A 26,510-nucleotide genomic window follows, 5' to 3' on the forward strand; every position below is an offset into this window, starting at 1 on the left:
GCTCTACCTAATACATAGAAATAAACACAGGGAGGCTGACGAAATGAGGAGACAAAGAAACATGGCCCAAATGAAAGAACAGATCAAAACTCCAGAAAAAGAACAGAACAAAATGGAGATAAGCAATCTATCAGATGCAGAGTTCAAACACTGATTATAAGGATGCTCAAGGAACTTAGTGAGGACCTCAGCAGCATAAAAAAGATCCAGTCACAAATGAAAGATACAACAATTAAAGAACAATTTACAGGGAAACAACAGTAGAATGGGTGAAGCCAAAAATCATATCAAAGATTTGGAACATAAGGGAGGAAAAAATAACCAATTAGAATAAGGAGAAAAAAAGAATTAAAAAAATGAGGATAGTATAAGCAGCCTCTGGGACAACTTCAAGCTTCCCAACATTTGTATCATAGGGGTGCCAGAAGGAGAAGAGGAAGAGCAAGGAATTGGAAATCTATTCGAAGAAATAATGAAATAAAACTTCCCTAATTTGGTGAAGGAAACAGACATGCAAGTCCAGGAAGCACAGAGAGTCCCAAGTAAGATGGATGCAGAGTCCCACTCCAAGACACATTATAATTAAAATGCTAAAGGTTAAAGGTAAAGAGAGAATCTTAAAAGTAACAAGAGAAAATAAGTTAGTTACCTACAGGGGAACTCCTATAAGACTGTCATCTGATTACTCAAAAGAAACTTTGCAGGCTAGAACTATTTCATTCGCAAGAAATACTCAAAGTCATGAAGCAGAGACCTATAGCCAAGATTGCTCTACTCAGCAAAGATATCGTTGAGAACTGAAGGGCAGATGAAGAGCTTCCCAGATAAGAAAAAACTAAAGGAGTTCATTACACCAAACCATTATTATATAAAATATTAAAGGAACTTATTTTAAAAAAGAAAATCAAAACTACAAACAATAAAATGGCAATAAATAAATATTTATCAACAATTGAATCTAAAAAAACAAACTAAGCGAACGAGAAAAACAGAGACAGAATCATGGATACAGAGAGCATATTGATGGTTGCCAGATGGGAGGGGGTGTGGAGTAGTGGGTGAAGCAGTGAGGAGACTAAGAAATACAAATAGGTACTTACAGAATATGCTTGGGGATGTAAAGTACAGTATAGGAAATGAAGTAGTTAAAGAACATACTCATGACCCAGAGACGTAAACAGTGGTGTGGGGATTGCCTGAGGGAGTGAGGGGTGCTGGGTGGAGGGGGCCAAAGGGGGAAAAATTGGTACAACTGTAATGGCATAATTAATAGAATATAATTCAAAATTTTTTTAAATAAAAAATTCACACTTCATTATTTATAAATTTAATCATTTTTAAGAATTTTAAAAGAGATTTTATTTATTTATTTTTAGAGAGAGGGGAGGGGAGAGAGAAAAAGAGGGAAAGAAGCATCAGTGCATGGTTGCCTCTCATGTGCTCCCTACTGGGGACACGGCCAGCAACCCAGGCATGTGCCTTGGCTGGGAATTGAACCAGCGACCCTTTGGTTCACAGTCTGGTACTCAATCCACTGAGCTATACCAGCCACAGCAAATTTAATCATTTTAAAAATATACTTTTTCACTGTTTCACTGACAAAGGAATTGGACAAATACTTTGATATTCTCTCTTTCATCTAGAAGTATAACTCAGATACTATCTCATCATATACCTCCTTCTTATGTAGGAATACTTTATCTAAATAAACTATAGTAATATTTACTTATTTATTTTTTAGGTTTTCTTTTATTATTATTTTTTATTGTTGTTCAAGTACAGTTTTCTGCCTTTCCCCCACCCCTCCCCCAAACTACAGTAATATTTAAAATTTTATCAATAAAATAAACAGAATTCACAAGTTCAATAGCTGCCTTGCATTCACAAGAGAGTAAGAGATATTTTTGAACAAACATATTGATAGTTACATAATCTTACTCAAAATCAAGATGGCTTTTGTGTGTGTGTGTGTAAACTGACAGCAAATTGTTTAGCAATGTGCTGGTGAAGTGATTCTCCAGGAAAAAAAGAAAAGCCTTGGGTTTAGCATTTGCCAATTACAGTTATGTGTAAAACTGCCACCACTGACAACTGACAAATGTTTTGGTCACAGTTGTTTTGCCAAAGGAACATTTACATGTGAATCACAAACCACACACATAGACATACCATTCTATACAAATGTACATACTAGCACTCTTCATCTTACCACTTACAGGGGCCTGAGAGAAAGAGTGTCTCCTGGGGTGTGATATAGATGGGACAGCCTCTTCTAAGAGCTCACAGCAAAGAGGAGATGACTGTCTGAGATAACTGATCCTCTTCTTCAGGAGAGACTAAATTCGAAGCATCACCTTTTTGACAAGTAGAAATTTCAACAGCTTTAGTATGTCCTCTAGATTTAGGGCCATGGTGAAGTCCATTGAGCGAGGACATGACTACAAATGTCTTCAAAAACATCATCCTTGGCAACCATCACTGACCCCATAAGATGGCAGTACCCAGATTGGGTGGCCCACACACAGACCAATAGTCCAAGATGCAGACAGAATCTAGTCCTTTAACTTTTTCTACTTCTCCATCTGAGGCCACAGGCATTATGAAGCTTTTCTTAGCATTAATTCAATCTGAGAAAATTTTAATCTTCGTGCAATATCCAGGGAACTCTCACCATCCTGACCAAAAGAAAAAAATATATTGTTATTTATCTCTAGTAGAATCAAATGCCAGTACAAAGAGTCCAGTTATCAGTTTAGGCTGGTTGACTGTCACTCAGGCTTGGCAAAGGCTTTAAATGTTATTGTTTTAAAAGTAATAGGATTCCTTAATTATCATATCTTGCCATATATAATGAGCACTCTGTTGCCCAAATTTTTTAGGGAAAAATAAGGATGTGCATTATACATGGGCAATACTAATTCAATATCTATATAAATGATTTTAATTATTTAATTTATGCTCATGCATTAAAAGTGTAACTCCAGAAAGCAATAACGATATCCATATGTTCAAAAATAAATGCTAAAATGCTTTTATAATGCAAAAAAATCAAGTATCTAAATATAAGTAAATAATTGAATTAAAAATTCAAACAAAAGATTTTTTTCCTGAAAGTTTGGGCCAAAAACATGGGTGCACATTATACATGGCAAAATACGATATTTAATGGGGATGATTAATTTTGCTGTTAACATCACACTCAATGGTAATTTAATTCAACACAAGTCCATGTTGGGAACCGCCCTGACTGGTATCAGAGGCTGAAACCCCCGCCTAGCTAAGGCTAAGGGAACGCCCTTGGAACCGTAAGCCAGCAAGGAGATAAAAGCTTATCTCCCTGGCAGGAATGCTGCTTCTGCTGCTTTATTTATGACTGAACCCCAAAAAGCTTGGTCGGTTAGCCAAAGACGAGTAAGATTCCCCACTGGGGGGAACGACCTAAGCCAGGCACGATCACTTTTGGGAGGCCCCCCCAAAAGAAGGACTTGGGGGGCTGCAGCAAAAGGGGGGTGATGGACCCTCGCTCCTCGGCTTTGACATAGCCTGAGTTCTCAGCGTCTGGAAGAAAATCTCCTTATCTCTTGGTTGCCTTAGTTCCCTTGCTCCACCTAAGCCTGAAACAATGACAGGGTGGTACAGCTCGGTACTGAGAAGTGCGGATTTCCCGGGGTGATCAGGCCTAAGAAAGAACATGTAAATTACTGTGAAACCTTCTTTGTTTAGAATGCTCTCAGTTGAATGAGAAGGGTCTTAGAAGGAAGTTATTTTGTTCCTCAGTCTTACAGCTCTTTGACCCCCAACTCAATAGACCGGCAGAGTTCTTTGTTTTCTATAGTCCCTTACTTCCCCCGAATGAGTACTGTACTTTACCTGAATTATTATGCAGCATGAGCCTAATAAAAGCAGGTACGGACGGTAAATCAGCGCGCTCCCCACTAGGGGGGGTGGCCATTTCATCCCTACTTCCCCACAGAAACTAGTCTGTCTCTGTGCATGTTGTTTTTTCTCGCGTGTTTATTGTCGAGCCATCCACAGAATTCCGTGGTCACTGCTGGCCGGTGACCCACGCGCAACAAGTCCAAAGTTAGAAGATCAGGCTGCTGGAGATACAACAAACCATGGTCCACAGTCTTACCTTGTTTCTTTTTGTGGGGTCGGCATGGGCTTTAAGGAGAAGAGGGATAAGGTTCTGGTTTTTCATTTCGCAGGCATAATGTAAGGCAGTGCAGCCATACTGAAACACAACAGACCATCGTTATAGCTGAGCCATCACACTCTACAGACCGCAGCACGTGGCTTCTTTAGCAAGCGCTCCTCACATTTTGTAGGGTACAACTAAGCCAAACAGTCCCAGCCATCTGGGACTACGTTTTTCTGTTCTTAAAGTCTTTTCTGTCTCACTATGTATATTACTAATGTTCTGTAAGTTGTTAATATCTTCATTTCTCATTTTCTCTTCCAAAAGCTGATGCTGAATTATCCCAAGGCCTTTTTTGTAGAATTCTGTATGGCTGGCCAGTCAGTGCTTTGATCACATTACCATCTTTTCCCTTAGGGTCTCCGCATGGGTGATTTTGCAGATACCATCCTCTATGATTCTTGATCAAAACTCCCACAGTCTGAAGAAGGTCGCTCGCTGGTGCTCATAGTACTACAGCACACTTGCAAGACCAGTGCATTTCGATATATATAGAAGTCCTCCATTCTTGGTTTACTACAGTTTATATTATGTATTATGAAGTAGTGGATCTACTCTGTTGGTACTAATTTAAAACACTAACTACAGGTCAAAAGAAATTTATAGCCGGGGCATTTGTGCTAAAAATTTTGCCTTTCAAAGCCAAACAGCCATGGTTTTAGTAAGTGAAGAAATAATATCCTTGACTATCAAGATTAACAGAATTAACTCTGGATCTTTTTCCCTAGAAACTCCTCTAAAATCCTAGGGAATAATGCTGTAATCTCTTTTCTTTATTAAGTGATGGCATGATGAATGGAAAATCTGGCTCTGAATTTTTCCATCTGAAATAAAGAATCTAAAAAATATAATACACTGCATTACTTGGAGTTGGAAAATGAATCTTGATATATAAGTAGTTTTTGAACTACGTGGTAAAAATCTGTGCCTATGTGCACATCTGTGTATGAGTGTGCATAGGAATGTAACTCTTTATCTAGAGACTGAGATAGACATAGATAACTAAAAATATATCCCAGAGAAATTTTGTTCACAAGCAAAATTTTGAACATTTTAATTATCTTTTACTTAATTTCTAATGACATCTTAATACATTTCAAAGTTATCTAAGAAAATGATGATTCACAGTAGTACTCTGTCCAAATTAATCCAAAAATTATATTTGGAATAAGAAAAAGCACGCATTTCATAAACTCACTCTCCCCACCTCCGCTCTCTCTCACACACATAAATACACACATAGAGAGAAAATGAGAACTACATCGATTTAAACATGTGACACCAAAAGAACCCAAACTAAAATGATGTAAATAATTAATAGAAACAGGATAGACACATTTTCTCCATCACAGAATACAGAATGGTAATATACACACAGATGCATACAACATAAATTAAGGATTTAAAATAGAGTATTATATTTTTTAATCAAATTATGACTGGCCTATTTTTTCAGTAAAGAACTAGGCAACCGAAATTTCATTCAATCAAATAAGCAAATAAAGCTCCTTACAAATACATTTTTGACCCATTTAGGACCATGAAAGAGGGAAGATGCGTTCGAGGCACAGTTGTAAAAGGTGAGAGCAAAACCTTATGTTTATAAACAAGAAGAAGTTAGCTGAGGCTGTCCCCGTTGTCATCACGGCTCTTACCATCATTTGGATTTTCCCTTGACCCTTGTCCTTACCTTGCTTTAGTTTGCTCTTGGGGGCCCTCTTTGCTGGCTGGGATCTTGGCTGCAGTAGCAGCTGCTAATGCTCCCTGAGCAATTACCATGTGTCAGGCTCTCTGCTAAGTGCTTTACACGAATCAGCCCTGTAAGTTACTGATATCCTCATTTTACAGATGAGAAAACCGGAAGCGGGAAAAGTTTATAACTTGCCACAACGCACATAGGTAAAAAAATGGCAAGCCTAGGTTTACACATCGTAGGCTTTCTGACTCCAGGTTCTTAACTACTAAGGATGAGTTTGGTTATCCAAGCCTTCGTCTTCCTTAACTTCTCACCCATGGTGGAGCAGAGTTTTTTAAATGTTCTATAATCAATAAGGATTGTATTCCCACAAGTTTAGTGGCCATATATACATAACCTCAAGATCACATAACTGGCAGTGAAAAGAAAAAGGAAAAACAAATGCAAAAGTGTCTAGGAAAACAAAACAAGCAACTTTACAGGTGACAAGTACACAACCTACAAATACCATTTTGAATATTATTTCAAAATGACTAAAAATACACACTTACACGGTCTGCAGCATTAACATCCACACCAGCATCGAGCAGCATTCGGACAAGGGTCTCATTCTGCTTTGTCTTTGACACCTATTACACATAGCCATACAAAAGGTTTATTTACAAACATTTTCTTTATCTTATGTCTAAACTATTCCAATCAATAAATTTCACTTTAATCCCAATACCCTTATGTGTCCAAGATCTTTTTAAAAATCCCCCCCTCCCCGCCACTCTACACCCCCTTCTAAGATCAATTAGGTGAAGCCAGGGTTCTCGGAGTGTGGACCTGGACTAGCACCGGAACCTGGGTACTTAGAAATGCAAATTCTGGGCCCCCACTCCAGACCTACCACATCCCACTGAGAACAGGGCCCAGTGACTGTCTTCCTGGCTCTAAACTCTCCAATGATGTCCCACTGCTCTGAGGGCAAAGCGAACGCTTCAGCCTGGCCTGGTAGGGTGCACATGTTTCGGCCTCCACTTATGTCCCTGGCCGGCTTACTCCACACCTGCTGGCTCGCCTTGCCCTAGCCACGCAGACCTTTAGTTAGTCTTTTACATCCCAGGCTCCCTAGTGCTGTAGAATAATTGCACTGAATATTCTATTCCTTTTGTCTAGCCTTCTCCCTCCTCTCTTTACCTTGTAAAGTAACCTTAAATATCTCTGTAATAAAAAAATGACATAATAATAAAAATCATTTTTACTATCTCAGCCCAAGTCCCTCTTCCTCCAGGAAGCTTTTCCAAGCCTAGCTGGCCATGCAAAATCCCTCTCTTTAATTATCACTTCACTCATAACATTGATCACCTCTCTGTACCACCGCTTCATGGTAATTTTACACGTGTTCCTGCCTTTATTTGATTAATGGCTCATTTTTCACTCCCTTGTAACTCTCAGGAGGACAAGGACTACATCTGTTGGGTTCACCATTTATCCCTAACACCCAGCACAGTGCCAAAACATAGTGGGTCCATAATAAATCTGTGTTGACTGGCTGAACAAAAGGATGAAACTAACTAGGCTCCTCAGAAATCCACTTTTCCTGCCTAGTCCTATGAGATTCAGAGCACAGGACATATTGATCCTACCCCCTGCCTCATCCCCCTCCACAACAACTCTTTGCTTGAGGGAGCACACTCCTTCCTGCTCAGAAGGGCATGTCCACCTTTATTATCTAGGAAGCTCCACCCAGTGGCCCTCTCTCTCTGTGCTTTCCTCTTGTGTCAGCATCTGAACTGACTTTCTCCTACCCTCCTCTGAAGTAACACAGTCCTTTCTGGTCTCTTTATTTGTAATTTCTTCTCATGTCATCCAATCTTTATACGTTACAAATTAAGCATTTCAGGCTCCATTAATAAACGGGGTACACGTGCAATCAGAGCCAGGCTATTGATTACAATTAGTAGTTATGTCCAGGCCTCCAGTTTTTCAACATTGGACTGCCTTAGAAAGCTGGATTGTGCACCAACAAATTCTGAATGAACCTTGCTAATCATAGATGTTTTCTTCATAATCTCAAAAAATGTTTGGAAATGAACAACAGATCCCCCCCAGCCCCAAAACTACAAATATTTAAATGTTATGCACTACTACTTTTTCAAGAACTTTTCAAGGATATAAGCAGATTATATGTTCATCAGTGAATTATAGTTTTCTCTCTCCCATGAATCTAAGCATCAAAATCAATGCTATCATATTTAATTGCAGCTCCTCAAATTCTGTAAAATTTAAATAACAGAGGAGGTATCATTTCTGGCTCATAGACTTCTTCTGGAGCTTATGTTAACAGGAATAACTAACACCCACAGTTCATTAACTACAAAGAGAAGGGAGATTGGTCATTGAACTGGAGTAAATTACACATTCATTGAGTCATCTTTCAAAGGAGGAGCTGGCCACATGAGAACCGTATGGAAAACTGTGAATGAATCACTGCAAAGCTGTCACTTTATATGAAAAACAACAACAAAACTCAAGTTTCATGTTCTTATAACAGAACTGCATTCCTATACCAACTAAATCTTTATTTTCTCAACAACATTACTTCATGCCAAAGACTCATTCAAGCATGACTACGTTCATCAGAGGAAAAGGTGGGCTTCACAAATCCTGTATAAAGATCTTTGTGTTGGTCAGCTACTGGCTGTGAATTTCCTGGGCTCTGTTTTTTAACTGACAACCAGGGTGGGTCCTTAACTATCAAAACTCAGAAAAATATGTCCAAAGACAAACTCTTCCTATGAAGAGGTGTGAAAAGAAACAGTACATAAAAGGGGAAATTTTATTTTCAGTATTTAGGACTTTCGTGCTTCCTTAAGAAGATTTAAAGCAAGATTAATTGCTTTTCCTAAATAAACATCACACAGATGATTTTACTATTGATTAATTTATTTGGCTACTTTTCTTCTTGTTTCACTTCACTCACAGCATCGTGTGTCTGTTGGAAATGTCATTCACAGAATACAAACCAAGCACTTACTTTCTTACCAGTGCTTTAAGTCTCACTGGGCCAGCACACCTCAAGCAGTCATGCCGCAGAGCTCCTGCACACTGGCCCTTTGCTCTCACAAGTGTACTCACCATGAGGAAGTAACCAATAAGCAGAACAGGCATTAAGAGGACGATGAGGAGATAATCAAAGAAGGTAAATTTTTTCTTCACAGCATAATGCAAGCAGGTTCTCTCTTTCTAAAAATTAAGAAAAGAATTCTCCATGAAAAAATATTTCATTTCAAATTTCCTATTTTAAGACTACCTTATCAAAAAATTTACTTTATGCCTTTCATTTCTATGGTGCACATGCCACCTGTTTTCCTGTGAAGTATGTCCTGTATGTCCCCAGGTTTTCACTGATTAGAATATTGAACGGAGTACAGTCTAGAGGAGAGACTGGGGGAGGGCCGCACAAAGGTAACAGGTGGAATGTACATTTTAGAAATCATCAGAAGAAGTATTCTCACACATTTTAGTTTTGGGGAACAAGACATCAAGATATAAACATAGGACTAAATTCAATATAAAAATCTATAGTTATCTCTTAATCACCAGTGGTGTACAACTAGTTATTCATTTTGTCGCTTGTTCATTAAAGAAATCTTAACCACATGGCAATTTTTTTGTTTCTGCATGCATACAGAGAGTGTTCGAAGAATGGAAATAACTCAATTTAATTATTCAAGTACATGTATATTTATCAGGTGATAAACTTAACTTTCTAGGGATTGTGAGGAATGTCAAGCCTCAGGGCCACAAAACCAATGCAGGGAGATAGAAACACGCACAAATAAGTCTAATGCAGAAAGCCACTGTGACTGGAATGCCAGCCAAACCGACAAGGAGAGAGGGAGGGCCAGAGGAAAGAAGGAGCCTAACTTCTCCTTGGGGGAGGCACTGTTCTTAAATGGGTCTTTCCGTTTTTCTAATATAAAGATATATTTGTTCCCTGTAGAAGTTTTGTAAACTAGGCAAGAAGTTAATAATAGAATGAGTTTAAAATCACCCGTTAATCAAACAGCCCAGAGTTAACTGAAATTTTAAAATGCAGGTTCACACTGCATCTGCAAAATTATATATGTTTTTTAATTAACATTTAGATTATGTGCATTTTCTATGCCATTTAATGTTTATACACCTATAACTGTAAAGAATGTTTGTCTTTCTGTTGACCAGAACTGTTGTGATTTATTTAGCTAAACCTTACCTGTTGGACATTTGAGTTTTTAACTTTTGATCTCTATAAATAAGACTACATGAACATTCTCTTGAAGGTTTGTCAACCTTTCTAAATAAATTTGTCTTCAACATAAGTTTCTAAAAATATAATTCCAGGCATGAAAAGTTTTAATGTTTTTCATATTGTGCTACTAAATTGTGCTCTAGTAAAATGATAATGATTTAAACTTCCTTCCTGATCAACACTTTGCTTTCTTTTTTAAGCCTGGTCAATTTGACAGACCAAAGTATAGCCATATATCTGTATCTGTAGATATAGATATATCTATATATATATCTATATTTTTTATATTTTTTAAAGACTTCATTTATTTTTTTTTAGAAAAAGCGGAAGGCAGGGAGAAAGAAGAGAGAAACATCAGTGTGTGAGAGATATATTAACCAATTACTTCTCACACGTCCCCATTTGGGGACCTGGCCCCAACCCAGGCAAAAGTCTTTTCCAGGATATTTGTAACATGAGAGGATCCCAGGAAGCTGCATCAGGTTCTCTGCAAAACAGAGATAAGGGTGTCTCCTCAGCCCCGTCCTTGTGTTGGTAAGCATCTCCCTCCCTCAGCTTCCTAATAGTAAGTCTCTTGTGAGAGGATGTGGACCCAGCAACATCTGTTTTTGCCACCCCCTCTCACTACAATTCCACACACCTGGTTCTTCAGCTGGGAGATCATGTCATACTCTAAGCTGTAGATCTGTTAGATTTAGAACAGGCATGACTTGCTTTGAAATCCAATCAAGCAAAAAATAGTAATAATAAAAAATAAAATTATATATATATTTCATATATATATCTCACAAATAAGAAAGTTCAGCACTGGTCTATTTTTCTGATAATACCACTTATTGCTCTAAGTGGGTTGGTCTTTAAGCTAACTTGGAAAGGGCAAGTGGGGCCCTACAGGCTGTTTTTCTTCTCTGAATATTCATGAATGAACACAAGGCATTCATAATTACTACAAATAACGACTTTTTATGTTTACTCAGGGTACTTTAAAGGTTGCCTTTACTAGGATGCAGGCTCAGGAAGCTAACCAAAGGGGTTCTGAAAGGACCTTCACAGCAGCGGACACGTATTCTGCTCCTCCTGACTGAAGACTCCAACGTCAGCTAATGCTGCATTCTCAATGCCTTTCTACGTGGCTTCAAGAAACCTCTGGTTCATGAGCTTACTCATCTTTGTCAACATTTTTTACTAGCATTCTTTCATTCTATAAGCAAACAAAAGGACCTCCTAAGGATCAGTATATTGACATAGAAGGTAAAAACCTAACCTGGTGCTGAAATAGCACCAGCAAGCAGGTCAATACTTTTCCCCAGGAAATCTTTCCCCATCACTTCTGTAACAGTGATGAGGAGCTGGCAGAGAAGGGGGAGAGGGGCCGAGAAAAAGCATGGGAAGGAGAAGGCAAAGAAAGGAAGTTCTATCCCATCGAAAGAGTGAACTATTCTCTTCCTTTTCAGAAGTACAAGGACATACTTCACCATAAAATATGCCTGCTTACTGAACTATGTTTTATTTTGCTTTTTAGCCTAGTAAAATGTCCTCATTATGCATTGTCTCTCTAAAATAAGACTTGTTGGTACCAGGAGCTACAAGCATGAGCTCCCGTTGGTACTAGGAGAAGGGAATTACCACAGTCAATTACTTTCTCCACTCCTGTGTCCTGGCCTTACCTGGTTTTTCAGGTTCACATCAGCATTTCTGTTTAAAAGGAAGGAAACGATTCTGAGGTGGCCCTGCCGGCAGGCACAGATCAGGGGGGTGTCTCCATTGAAGCCGTCTTGGACGTTGATGTAGTGGCTGTCCTCCCTCACCCACCGCCACACCTGGCCGAAGTCATTCTGATAGGCTGCCTGGCAGATGGGCTGCGGAGGAAAAAACAAAAGCAGATTTTTAAATGTAAGTATAATTAAACCACAAAAAGAAGAAAAAAATCATTATCCAGTAACAAAATTCAAGGGTTTCCTAAGAGCAATATATTGCTTTGTGGATGAGATTTTTGGTTTAAATTATGCCTAGTGTTAAGTCTGGAAAAAACATTCAGTCCTAAGAAATCTTTTAAGATTTCCTAAATTGCTTGGCACGCAGAAATGTTTATCACAGGGATGAATGAGTGAATAGATGGATGCAATAGTTCCGATTCAACTCCATGAAGAAATTATGTATTGTGTTCATGGGTAGATAATTCTTGTCAGAAAAGCAAGATTTTACAGATGACACAATAGGCACATTGGAGGAGTTCAGGGCAGCACTAGGTGATAGGATAAAGATACATGGCCGCCTGTACTCCAGGAACTTGGCACAGTGGGAAAAGATCTATTTAAGATAAATAATATATAAATAAATTATGTAATCGACTGCAACTAGATGTCTTTTTGAAAGCATTATAAAGAGCTTTGCAAAGCGTGATGGGAGTTTAGCAGCAAGACCGAAGCAGATGCCATCTTGCCACTTCCCTCCCTCTGTTCTCCCTGTGGACTTCTCCCCTTTGTTCCATACCCCACGTTTGGTTACTTCCATCTGGGCCTCTGCCTGTACTGCTCCCTCTGAATAAAACACTTTTCTCCTCTCTTCACCTGGCTAACTGCTTGTTTACCTATCATGTCATTAACTTGATTTTCATCTTTTCTACATCTTTCCTGACCCCAACAACTAGCATAACTGTAACTATTTTCTTAATTATTTATAACTGTGTGTTTCAGGCTAGCATGAGTCAGGGGGTAAGCAGCAGTGAGTAGGGGAAGGCACTGAAGTTCAGGCTATAAACTCCATGTGGTCAGAGGCTACAGGATTTAATCACCACCTTTTCCCCAGCATATAACATGGGGCACATGGGAGGCAAAACAGTAAACATGTTTGGACTGATTTTAATTGTGTAAAAAAAAAGCAATTAGAATAATGCTTAGTATGTACAAGGTGCTCAATTTATGGAGGTTATTAGTATTGCTTATTAAGTCATTCTCTAATTTGTTAACAAGGTCAAACCTGTACACTATGCCAGCCACAGTTGGTAGGGGAGGAAAGTATGAGCTACATTACTATTAACCATGTGAAATTTGTTCACAGGTTGGGGATATAAGACACACACACACACACACACACACACACACACACACGACTCAACAATAAGAAAACAATTTTAAAGGACACAGACTTGAGTACATAAGCTCCTGCAGCAGTGAGACAGACCAGTGAGTGAGTCATGTGGCACATTTGCTAATCAGTTCATGTTCTAACACAGCCAAATATTATAATAAGTGAGCTTTTCAAAGTAAGATACTTTTAAACCCCAAGACTTACTCATGAAAGAAACATCCTAAAGAAAAGTCAACTCAATGGCAGATGAAGGGGCAAACTTCTATGCCCCAGAATGAAATGAGCATGTTACAGGGGTTCAAACTCACAGTTAAAACGCAGTTACATAAATCCCTCTTCCTGTTACCCTGAAGTCTTCCCTGTACCCGGCGTCATCACCACTCGTGCCCAGCAGGGCCTCGGGTACTGTCATGACTGGGGCAGTTGAAAGACCGTGGATCTGCTGTCAGGAAACCCGGCTGTAGTGCGGTTCTGCTACTACCTCCTGGGTGACCAGGGCTGAGTGTGTTCCTGCCAGGAGTCTGTGCCCTCAGTTACCAAATAAAGGAGTGAAGCGGAAGTTCCTTTGGGTTCTTACATTCTGTGATGGTCACACTTCTAGACCTTGAATTTCTCCCCCCCAACAATTTTTCCACATCAACTGCTAGGGTCTAGGGTTGGGGTTAGTGTTATTTAAACATATAATTGTGATGTGATGCCCAGACTCTCAGGTTTAAATAACCAGTACAACAAAACTAAATATAATAAAACAATGTAAAGCCACCAACTCTTAATTTTGTCAATTAAATACAATAGAAGTTATAGCATCATTTCATAAGATAAAAGATATTTTAAATAAAAGACAAATACAAATCCAAACCAAGACAATTTTAACAAAATATATAAGAATATCATCACGAGAGGAAAGCAGTTCATTATATTAGATATATTTAGCCATATGGAAAAATGTATCTCATTGTCCTTTTTAAAAAGAAAAATTTGCCTTGACTGGTGTGGCTCAGTAGATTTAGCCCTAGCCTGTGAGCCAAAGAGTTGCCAATTCTTCCCAGGCAGGGCACATGCCTGGGTCGCAGGCCAGGCCCCCACTGGGGACATGTGACAGACACCTGATCGACGTACCTCTCACACATTGCTGTTTCTCCCCCTCTCTTTCTCCCTCTTTTCTCCTCTCTCTAAAAGTAAATAAATAAAATCTTTTTAAAAAAAATTTTTATTATAAACCAGCAAAAATTTGCCAATGATCAATAGTAGTTATGGACTACCATTTGGAAACTGGTGGTCTAGCATGCAGAACCTGAAAACAAGTGGCTACAGAGTTCATTTTTTATTTTTAAATTATTGTACAACATTGTAAAAAGTAGAATATTTCATGAACTAATTGGCTTTCCAACTTTTTTTAAAAAATTGAAAGATTTGGCAATACTGGGTCCTTCTCCCATAGGACACAAAATAAAGCCCTCTCTTCTTGGGCTCCTCAAAATCTCTACTGGGACTTAGCTAATGCAGAAAAAGGGAAGGGTGGATAGTTTTCCTACATAGTCACCTGATGTTTCTGAGTACTTTCTCAATCCCATTTGGGTGATACTACTTAAAATATCAATCTAATCTTACCTTTCCATATGTCCTAGTCTTCTTGTATCCTAAACATAGAATTTCTTTTTTTGAAAATTAAAGTATATGCCTGGTTCAGTTAAACATACAAGTGATTTGTTGCATGAATTGTAAAAAATGCTGGGGGAAAAAAAAATCTATGATGTTATAAATTATCAGTCTCCACTAGGGGGCAGCTCAGTGTCATGAAAGCACTGACAAGAGAGGGACAGGAAAGCCTATAGAAAAATGCTAGTTGGCAAGCTAGGGATGCGAAAGGGGCGAGGGGTGGGGACTGTCCATTTGGACTGAGGGAAGAGGTATACATTCTGTTGGCCTCTACAGGTCCTGGAACTCAGAGGAAGTCTGTGTGTAGAGGAAACCAGTGAGAATGTGGGAAAGTACCATGATAATTCTATCTCCAAATAACTCTCAGAACCCTTCTGTCCAACTTACTTCACTGCTCAAGTACTAGCTCGGATCTTCATAATTCTCACCAAAGACTAATGGCTAAAGAACAAGCCCATAATTGGCCATACTTAGTAGTCTCACTCATTCAGTTCTAACCCATCCTCCAAAAACAGCAGCTTCGTATCACTTCCCTGCTGGAAACCTTCAGTGGTGACCAACCAGATTGGGATGCTGTCCCCAAGCTAGCATACATGACCCTTCAAATCTCACAAATCCTGTCTTTCCAACTTCATCTCCCACCACTCCCTATCTGTACCCTTGACCTAAATGAATGAAGATGAGTGTTATTAACAGCTCTCTCCCCAGCTAGACCGTAAACTCCATGAGAGCAGGTGTGTCTGTGCTTAGAGAACACAGTCTCCCTAGCAGCCAGCATATGCTTGACACAAAGCCAGAATTTAATATGTATTTGCTAAGCAAATAAGCGAATGAATAAATTATAATGAGCTTTTATTGAGCACTCATTTATTTCATTTAACCCTCACAACAGCCCGATAGGCTAACCCTGAACTAGAACCCTGTAGTATTATTAGAGCCATTTTGTGCAGAGGATACTGAGGGAGGCTGCCTTCCTTGCAAAGTCACACAGCTCATAGCTGACGATGCTAGGAAGCCAGTCAAAATGAATGACTCCAGAATGCATACATTCTGGCTCTAATTACTTCAGGTAATTTTAAAATAGCCTTCAAAATGTCTTCTGGCTACAGGACTCTGACATTTTTTGGTTGCATCTGCACCCAAAATTAAGCTACAGCTTATAGTCTCAGGAGACTAATCAGTCATCTTCTGCCCTGGCCTGTTGGCGTCCCAGCCTTCTTGGTTATAGAACCAGGACTTTTCTCCAAATTGACATAGAATTTGCAGTATCTTCCAAGAGGTAAAGATGTGGTGGTCAGAAAGGATGCAGAAGAAACTAGAAACATATCTGGCCCAGAAGAAAATAGGTACAGAGTTGAGAAAATGACATACTGTACAAGGAAAAATTGCTGGATTTGAACATTACTGACCATTTAGAGATCAATTTTTATAGGGTGTGGGGTACAAGGCAGAAGACAAGGGCCTGAGTGCATGGTCTGTGAAGAGGTAGAGGATGTGGCTGGAGAGAAATCTGTGGTAACTTCGGCAGTGAAAGCTAAGAGTGAGGTTGCAAGTACAAGGAGGGGAGTGGCAGGGTCCAGCCAACATTCTGCATGTTCGTAGGCAAAGTCAAGGGGTTATAAGAACAGCCTCTGAAAGCAAATTTCTAAGTTTCAGTCTCAACTCTACCACGTAACAGTCACTTACTGACAAGTTACTTAAACTCTCTGCTTCCTTCTCCGTTTAATAATCACATCTTCTTTATGGGGAAGTATTAAAGGTGGCTGTGTGTATGAAACCCTTAGCTCAGATCTGACTCACAATAAACCCTCAATTAATGTCAGCTACACTTATAATTATTAAAGCATAAGGAGCCCGTGACGATGGGCAGGGGTGGTTATGCAGAAGGAGATAACTGCTCAAAGAGTGGACAGACGAGAGGCTGGAGAACAAAAAGGGATACAACTGCCTTGCTAACCAGAATGACAACACTGGGCCTAAGGCCAAAGCAAGGGAAGAAAGAGATTTTGGGGTGGAGGGAACTTTATGTTGGCTGATATTTTTGCCCGGAAGTCTGAGGTTTCATCTTCACGCTTTAGGTCAACATACATTTATCATAAATAGGAAGACATGTAACTCAGTAAATAGTAATTATGTTTACATAGATGAATGGGGCTAATGACAGAGGAGAGGGAATTGAGTCAAGAGGGGAAGAAGCTCTTCATCATGGTGGGAAATATTTGGGACGGTCATAATGAAAGTGTCTACATGAGATGAATAAAAATACAAAATTGCTTGATGGTTGTAAAAACACACTAAGAAGCTACAGTGGGCTGAGCCTACCGCACAGGTTTGTTATTTTCTTTAGCAAACCTATTGTCAGAGTAGGGTGGAGAAAATGAAGAGGACAAAGGGCAAAGACTGGAAAATGTGTGACAGGCAAGGGGTATAAGAGAAGAGTAGTTCACCACGGAATTTAGACTTGATGGTTAGCATATACAAACCAGGTTGAGACTGGTAGATTTGATGAAAAAAAGAGCAAGACAAGCAGGTAGAAACAGAGACAGATCCGAGCAGAGTCAGTGCATGTGATCTAGCAGAAACTGGGGCCAGTTAAGAAGTTAGGATAGGAGGAAGAGGTAACAAATTGTAAGTGCTACAGACAGAGTGGCCATGTCGAGAGGCTGATTTGGTGTAGAGACAGAGGTCAAGAAAGGAGAGTGAAGCTTTGTGGATATTGAGGTCACTGAGGATCACCCCGGGGCAGAGAAAGAAAGGGGAAATTGTGCTGCCTCATCAAGAGAGGTGGAAGTGTGTCCTGGAGTACAGTAGACAAATGTGTGAAGGTAGAGAAAGGGACGTAGCAAGGACTTCAAGTAAGAAATTGAGCAATGGGCATAACACGGCAGTGATAAACAGGAAATAAGGAGACTGCAGTACAGATCTCCACAAGATTGAAGTGAAGACACCAAGGAAGATGGGCTGGACAGGCGAGCAGGAGACTGGAGAGGAGGAATAACATGTGCTCCGCCTTGATTTTCCCTTGACGGCTGCCCTCCCTCATGACCCAGTCGCTGCTGGGACCTTCCTTCATGTTACATAAAGGTGAAGTGGGTCAAAGACAAACTTTAAAAAATCCTTGTGCTTTTTTTGTCTGAAAGAAAAAAATTACTAAGAAATTTAAAAAATTGCAGTAGTGAAGAAATGAGTCAGAAAGAAAAGGCTGGAGTTAATCGTGCAAATCAGATAAGAGGTTAATGTCCAAAATTTATAAAGTACTTACAAAACTCAACACCAAAAAAAAAAACAACCTCAAACAACCCAATTAAAAAGTAGGAACATGTATAAAGGACCCATGGACAAGGACAACAAGGAAGAGGATTGAATGTGGGAAAGACAGGGTGGACAGGGAAAGAGAGAGCAATGGGGGGAAATGAGAACAACTGTAATTGAACAACAACAAATTTTTTTTAAAAAAGGGCAGAAGACCCGAGTAGACATTTCTCCAAAGAGGACATACAGAGGGCCAACAGACATATGAAAAGATGTTCAACATCACTAATCATCAGAGAAATGCAAATTAAAACCACAGTGAGACATCATCTCACACCTGTCAGAATGGCTACCATCAATGAACCACCAAACAACAAGTGCCGGGGAGGACATGGAGAAAGGGGAACACTTCTGCACTGTGATAGGAATACAGACTGGTGCAGCCACTGTGAAAAGCAGCAGGGAGATAGCTCAAAAAATTAAAAATGGATCTGCCTACTGATTCAGGAATCCCACTTCTGGGAATATATCCAAAAGAACCCAAAACGCTAATTCCAAAGATCATACTAAGCACCCCTTCTCTGTGTTCATTGCAGGGTTATTTACAATTGCCAAGATACGGAAGCAGCCCAAGTGTCCATCAGTAGATGAGTGGATAAAACAACTATGGGACATTTACACAATGGAATACTACTCAGCTGTAAAAAAAGAAGAAAAATTTTACCCTTTGTGACAGTATGGATGGACCTGGAAAACATTATGATAAGTGAAATAAGCCAGAGAAATAAGCCAGTCAGTCAAATACCATGTGATTTCACTCCTATATGGAATCCGATGAACAAACTGAAATAACAAGGAAAATGGGGACAGACTCAGAGACCGAGAGCAGATGATAGCTAGTGGGTAGAGGGGCTGAGCAAAAAGAAAAAGGACTCATGGATATGGACTACACTGTGATGATTGCTGGGGAGCATAAGGGAACTAAATGGTAGTGGGAAAAATACAACAAAGAGTAAATTTAAAAAATCTAACAAGTGTTTATTATTTTTCCCTAAGATTTCTTAATTTTTAGAAGAAGAAAGATATCTTCTTTCCTTTTCTGGGAAGATACCTCATTAGCACATGAGGCTCTTTACTAGAATCATTTTGTCTCAAAAATCAACAAATCCTCCTCAGAAATTGTTATGAACATTTTAAATGATATTAATGTGTAACGTATCAAGTCCTCAGAGCCTCAGGCAAGGATGCACCTGATTGCTCCTTGCACTGAGAATTAGGGAGGACCTGCTACACTTCAGGGGAAATAATATTGAAAAGGGGGGTGGGAAGGAGAACTTTGCAGACATCTTTTGCAGACATCTATCATGGCAAGCAGCTCAGATATGTCTATATTATTAAAATAGTACCTCAGACCACCAAACAGGTAAATGCCAAGCAAAGAGGTGGGGTGTGGGGGGTGCTGTGAAGAAAATCTTCTTTGTAGTGTTGGTCAATTTCAGTGATGTAACTACTTTCACTCCCACTTCCTCCATTTCAAACTACCAAGGAGAGGTCACTGAATTTGGAGTTGGGCAAAATCAGCTCTCACAACAAATCAGTTCCAGTCAGTGCCAGCTGACTCCAGCCAGCACTGACATGGAGTCACCTGACTCCAACAGGAACTGACGCATAGTCTCAAGACTTCTCTGTACCATCTGCCTTGACCTTCCTGAGGGGTGAGCTGGGGAAGGGACCAGCATTTGAACTCTTAGTAAGTAGTGTCTCCAAATACTCAACAGACCAAAACAGGTATCTTTGCACTAACTCTATTTGGGAGAGAAATTACAAATAACAGTAAAAGATGAATAGCTATAATAGCTACTGAATATGAATTTTTTCTGACATGACAGCTACACAGCTACCAAGCACTTCACCAACATATCATTTAACCCCACAACAATCTTGGTGTGGGGATAGTTATGACCCCAACTGGCCGATAAGGAAACTGAGGCTCAGAGCTGTAAATTACTAGTAAGAAGCAGAATTGGAATTCATGTCAAAGTCTGCCCCACTCAAGAACCAGTTTTTCAACCTACCATGACTCTCCCACCTTCACATTCCCTTATATACTGAGTCATCATGAACCCTACCCACAAAGGTTCCAGAAGCTTCTATAACCCTTGGTTATTTTATTCAATTCAGTTTAAAAGAACTTGAGCCCCCAATATTCACCAGGTACTGTGTGAGGCTCTAGGGATACAGAGATGAACAAAACCCAGTAGACACTCCCATGGGTAATAACCATATTCCGCATCACGCTGAGGCTGAAATCTCTCTCGAATTCATCCACCAGCCTAATACGACCACCAATATGACAGCTTCGTTCCAGGCTCCCGGCTTTCCCTCTTGCAGTTCACCAGTTCGTTCTTCCACAGCTACCCCGGCAACATTTTAAACTTTAATTGGGTCATATTATTCCTCTTCCTGAAACACTTCCATTGCTTTCCATTGTGTTTAGAATAAAGTCAGCATAAAGTCAGCATTCCTCATCTTGCCCTACAGGGCCTGCGCGATCCGGCTCTGATAGCCTCCCCGACTGAGGCTCCTGCCACTCTCACTGCCTCCTGGGCACCAGGACTTCCTGTCCAGCAGTGGCCACCCAAGGGTGGGGAGGACCACGCCGAACTTACATGATTTAGAATAATCAAAGAATGGTGATAACAAAAAGCAAGTCAATATTTAGTCAGTTCTATTTGTCTCTAAATCTGTGTGGACATTGCAACCTCTCATTGCCCGCCCCTGGATGAACTGCTGTGACCAGAACACCCTTCATAAACCACTCAGTTATTCCAATAGAACCAGCATCTTATTTTCTGTTTATGGCTTATTAACAGCATACATTTATTTCTCACAATTCTAGAGGCTGGAAGTCTAAAATCATGGTGCCAACAATTTCTGTGTTTGGTGAGGGCTTTCTGGTTCACAGAGGACTGTCTTTTCAACGTCTTCTCACACGGCTGAAGGGGTGAGGGGCCCCTCTGGAGCCTGGGGCCTCTTGTTTTAAGGGCACTAATTCCATTCATGAGGACTGTACATTTAGGGCCTAATCACCTCCCAAAGTCCTCACCTAATACCGTCCTAATAAGTCCTAATACTGTCACCTATGGGTTAGGATTCAACATGCGAATTTTGCGGGGACACAAGCATTCAGACCATAAAAAATTGTTACATCCACAGGTTTTTGAATCTAAAACACTGAAAAGATATGCAAATAAAAGCCTCACTATTACTCCTATCTTCTTACTAATAGAGCTGTCTTGTTTATTCTTACAGCTGTCTCTTCATTTAATAAGAGATATTAAAAGCAAAGGTGAATATATAGTTTTATATTCTCTATTCTTATTTATTTCAAATGATAGCATACTCTTGGCATTTTTAATATTGCTTTTTTAACTTAGCAAAGGGCTTTTTACATAAAGTGCATCCTAAATGTTGTTTTATAGTTATATTGCATTACATGTAGGTAACCCAATTTGTTTAACCCAAAAAATCATCTTTTGACAGGCATTTTGGTATCTTCCATATTTGCTGTTCTAACATACTCTGGAAATCCGTTAGTATTCCTATAAGACAAATGCCCAGAATTAGAATTGGTAGGGTAAAAAGGGTAGGTATTTGTAATCTTGACAGATATTGCAAATTGCCTTTCCCAGGGTTTGTACCATTTATTCTCTCATCAGCAATGTACACAGGGCCTATTACTCACACCCACAGAGTACATTCTCAACTTGTGGCCTCTTGTCCATCCAATAGGTGGAAAATGGTCCTCGTGTCTCTGAGAAATAAGAAACCATTCTCAGGAGCTACTCCAGCAGACTGGTTCTCTTCCAACAAGAGACCCAACTTTTCATGCTTCAGATTCTTCCTACATTTATCTCCTCTGTTTGGGGCAGTCTTTACCCAAAGAAAGAGGCAGCAAGACTGTAAGGGGGGGGGTAATTTTTTTCCAATTACTTTGCATTTTCTTTTTCCATATTATGGAAAGACATCATGTCCAGTGCTGAACAAAATGTCACACAGCTCTCTTATTTTATAAATATTGGAACTATAACTCAGACAGGTTAAATGACTTCCCCAAAGTCCCAGACTTCCTGGCACAATCAGAACTAAATTACAGGTTTTCTTGATTTCTAATCCAATAGCCTTTCCACTAGTCACAACTCATTCTGTGTTCCCTGAGTTCCCCTCTACTATACCAGCTCCCCCAATAAGCCCTGCTCAACCTAAATTGTGCTGTCTGGATACTGTATATTTCAAAACAACCCCTCTGCTCCTTGAACTATGTGCCCTTTTTCTATAGCAACATCTGAAAAATAGATTCATTCCTAAAAAATTAATATTAAGAGTATGTGTGTGCATGGGTGTGTACATATATGTTGTGTGTGTTGCATGTGTGCACATGCATGCTGCATGTTATATATCCCTCTATTCTTAGATAGCCTTATGATTAGACCTTCCCAAAGTCTAAAGAGATACATCATTATGATATGATGATCAAGACATTCCTTTTAAAGCCTGTTTCCCCACCTGTTAAGTGTCTATAGAAGTGTCTATAGAAGATTCTATAGGTCTGCTAAAACACGAATTCCTAATTTTTTTACATTCTTATGCATCCTCCCTTTTTCCCATTTTTTGCAATACTTTGCAGTATAACACTTCTCATCTGCAACATAGGAGTAGAATGTACGTCACTGGGACCTGGATTTCATTTACCCCATTTTTTTCACTGAGGGAAAGAGCAAGAGTGTACCCTAGTGGAGAGGAGTATGGGAAGAATAGCAGGGTGGTTAAGACCAACTCCTATTTGGAGCACGGCACCCCTGTTGAGACAGCAAGTAGAGGCAAGACAGCAAGTAGCAAGAAAGGACTTAGTGAGTTTATCAGTGACATAAGCAGAATTGCCCTGAATGTACAAACATAGATCTCATGTCCCAGCCCCTATTCTCCAGCCATTAAGTGCTTTTTAGCTGCATAACTCTCGGCAAGTTACTTAAACTATCTTTGCTTCATTTTTTTCATTTGTAAAGTAAGGATACATTTGTTGTTGTATGAAGTTTGTTAATACACATATAATGTTTAGAACATAGCCAGGTATATAATACCCTCACTAAGTGTTTGTTAATGTATGAACATATTGTAAATAATATTAACATAAATATGTTTGATAAGGGTTTAAATGAATCAACTGTGTTTAGAAGTCCAGCTTAACATAGCTGAGGTTGATTATTCTCAGTTAAGTTCTCTTGCTGAGCTCTAAGCATATCCTCTATTGTAGGTGTTAGGCCCAACTCTTCAGATGATCCCTCATTTTCTCCTTCTTTCTTAAAAAACATATTGGGCCCTGGCTGGTGTAGCTCAGTGGATTGAGTGCGGGTTGTGAACCCAAGTGTCGCAGGTTCGATTCCCAGTCAGGGTACATGCTTGGGTAGCAGGCCATGACCCCCAGCAACCGCACATTGATGTTTCTCTCTTTCTCTCTAACTCTCTCCCTTCCCTCTCTAAAAATAAATAAATAAAAATCTTTAAAAAAATCAAAATGCATTTGTTAAAAAAATACTGAAACAATAAAACAATATACACTTTAAAAAAACATATTGGAAACAATGTAAATGTCCATTGATAAATTAATTGTTAAAAAAAAGTGTGGCACAACCCTGACCAGGTGGCTCACTTGGTTGGAGCATGGTCCCATATACCAAAAGTTTGCAGGTTCAATTTCCAGTCAGGGCACATATCTAGGATGAGGGCTCGATCCCTGGTTGGAGCACATATGGAAGGCAATCGATCAATGTTTTTCTCACACATGGATGTCTCTCTGTCTTTCTTCCCCCCTTCCTGTCTCTCTAAAATCAATAAATACATCATTGGGTGAAGATTTTTTTTTAAATGTGACACATGCAATGGAATAATATTCAACCATAAAAAAGAAACCATGCCATTTGTGACAACACAGCTGGACATCGAGGGCATTATGCTAAGTGAAACAAGTCAGACAGGAAGAGATAAATATTGTATGATCTCACCTACATGTGGAATCAAAAACAAAACAAATGAACAAAAAGTGGAGCACATGAATATGGAGAGCAGATTGGTGGTTATCTGAGGTCAAAGGTTCAAATTTCCAGTTATAAAGTGAATGAGTCCTGGGGATATAATGTGCAGCATGGCAACAGTGGATAAAAACACTGTATTGAATATTTGAAAGTTTCTAGGAGAATGGATCTTGAAAGTTCTTGTCACAAGAAAAAAATTATAACTATAATTTTTTATGGTGATAGATGTTAACAGGACTTATTGTGGAGATGATTATACAGTATGTACAAATATTGAATCATTGCATTTTATACCTGAAAGTAACATAATGTTATATCAATTATACCTCAATTTTTAAAATATTATCATATATATCATGCATATATAATACAAAAATATATCATATGTGCATATCATAACTATTAGCAATGCAAGGCTCTGAAGGGTAGCAGAACATTCAACCCAAAATACACCTCTCAGCATAACAAATACTATGAGCTAAAGGCAATTGAGAAGTTGATACAAGAGAGCTCTTTACCCTACCCCTGCTTAGCTAAAAGCAAGACATAAATATGTGAAAGAGTTCCCCTTTCCCTCTTTAATGGGAAGGACAAAAGTTACCCTCGTTTGCCCAAAGAAGATACCAAAGGAATCTACATAATAAAATTTATTAACTAGCTTTTATCTTTCATTAGCTCCCCTATATATTTGCCTTCCCATAATTTGCCACTCCTAGAAACTCAAAGTCCATTTCCTGTATTTTGCCACTAAAAATTCATTGTTCTACTGTTAAGATGCTATGTGAGCCCAAGTTATAACCACCCACTGAGTTACTTATCCCATGTATGCATGATGCAGGTGTGACTAAACTTGTTTGTTTTTCTCCTGTTAATCTTTCTGTTGTCGGTATGTTTTACAGGGCCCCAGCCAATGCACCTGAGATGAGTAAAGCAAAAAAGGATTCTTTGCCTCCCCTATGGCTTTACAAGTATAGTGAACCTCTACCAATCTAGAGGACTTCCCACATGCCAAGTGGCAAGTTGAACTTTACTAGAAGTTTAAATAAAAATAGTTGCTTCAAGGGAATGGGGCAGGACTGGATGTTTCTTGTCCTGTTCTTATTTAGTGGTTCATGTTCTTTACACCAAGGAAATGCCAAGTAATTAGTGTAGGGCAAGTGAGAGAGTGGTACATGACAGAAGAGTAGATTATGTTTAAATATTTGACAGATTACTCCAGAGCTCCTCAACCCTTTTTAAATGATAGATGGATGGGTGGCACAGAGGGTTCCACCCCAGATCGTCCGCATCAAAACACCAGAGGGTGAGGCTAAGCTTTCTCTTTCTTTTTTTTTTCCTTTCACCTGTAACTCCCCAATGCAACTGGAACAAGTAACCTCAGCTTTCCTCCAACCTAAAAGACCCCATTTCTCTTCAACTGTTTCTTTTTCATCCATCACTGTAGTCAGATTATTCTAATTTTGGACACTTAACAGCACAGAGTCTTGGTCCAAGTATAAAGAAGTTGATGTGTGGGGATATTAATGATTTTCTAAATCTTTGGCAGAACCAGTGTAGCTCTAAAATCCATTGCTCTGCCATACCATGAAATCTGAAAACTGAAAATGAGACATGTCTAAACCCATTAGCCAAACTGGTAATCTCTGCAGGGAGTTCGGTGAGGGCACCCCTTGCACTAATGGGACATATCCTAGGTTCAGGGCTGCTGGAGTATAAAGAGGCAGCAGAATAAACACACACCAACACAGCCATTCCACAAACAGTATCCACACCAAGCTGCCATGCTGGAAGATTCAACACTCACTCTTAAAACAAACCTACTACTCAAAGTAGTTTTGCATGTACCTTTACAGACCATAATTTATGGCTTTTTTTACAAGAAGGAGGAGGAGGAAAAGCTGGTATCAAAAGGAATTCTGATATTTTAAGCATTATTTTTGAAAAAAGGTAAACAATTTTCTCTCTGGAAATTACTGAGTTTTCAGGTGTTTCATATTGCTTGTGCAAAAGTAGTAAACAGTGAGCAGAATTAAATGGAAGAGCCTAGAATTCACTCCCACTTATGATTCTGAGATTCATGGCCACATTTGTTTCAACATTACCTTAGAATATTTTTGTTACAATATTAATTAGGAGTTTTGAATAATTACCTATGACCTTCTAAGTAAATTAGGGTTTTGTGTGTGTGTTTATTGTATTTGTTTTTTTTAAATATCAGTAAATCATCCCTATTAAAATACCAAT

General features: G+C 39.3%; 1 protein-coding gene across 3 annotated transcripts in view; it reads right to left on the reverse strand.

Annotated features, from left to right (window-relative positions):
* Window positions 1–1,466: 1,466 nt before the first annotated feature.
* Window positions 1,467–26,510, reverse strand: part of ANKRD22 (ankyrin repeat domain 22) — a 29,552-nt gene continuing 4,508 nt past the window's right edge. For all 3 annotated transcript variants that reach the window (XM_045854285.1, XM_045854284.1, XM_045854283.1), the window contains 5 exons: window positions 11,841–12,032; window positions 9,018–9,125; window positions 6,446–6,523; window positions 4,136–4,234; window positions 1,467–2,675 (listed from right to left, as the gene is read on the reverse strand). In XM_045854285.1, coding sequence (XP_045710241.1) covers window positions 2,598–2,675; window positions 4,136–4,234; window positions 6,446–6,523; window positions 9,018–9,125; window positions 11,841–12,032 — 555 coding nt within the window. In that variant the 3' untranslated portion in view covers window positions 1,467–2,597. The remainder of the gene's footprint in view (window positions 2,676–4,135; window positions 4,235–6,445; window positions 6,524–9,017; window positions 9,126–11,840; window positions 12,033–26,510) is intronic.

The sequence above is a fragment of the Phyllostomus hastatus genome, unplaced genomic scaffold (genome assembly GCF_019186645.2).
Source record: "Phyllostomus hastatus isolate PE091 unplaced genomic scaffold, TTU_PhHast_1.1 phas_scaffold_1066, whole genome shotgun sequence".
Classification (NCBI taxonomy): domain Eukaryota; kingdom Metazoa; phylum Chordata; class Mammalia; order Chiroptera; family Phyllostomidae; genus Phyllostomus; species Phyllostomus hastatus.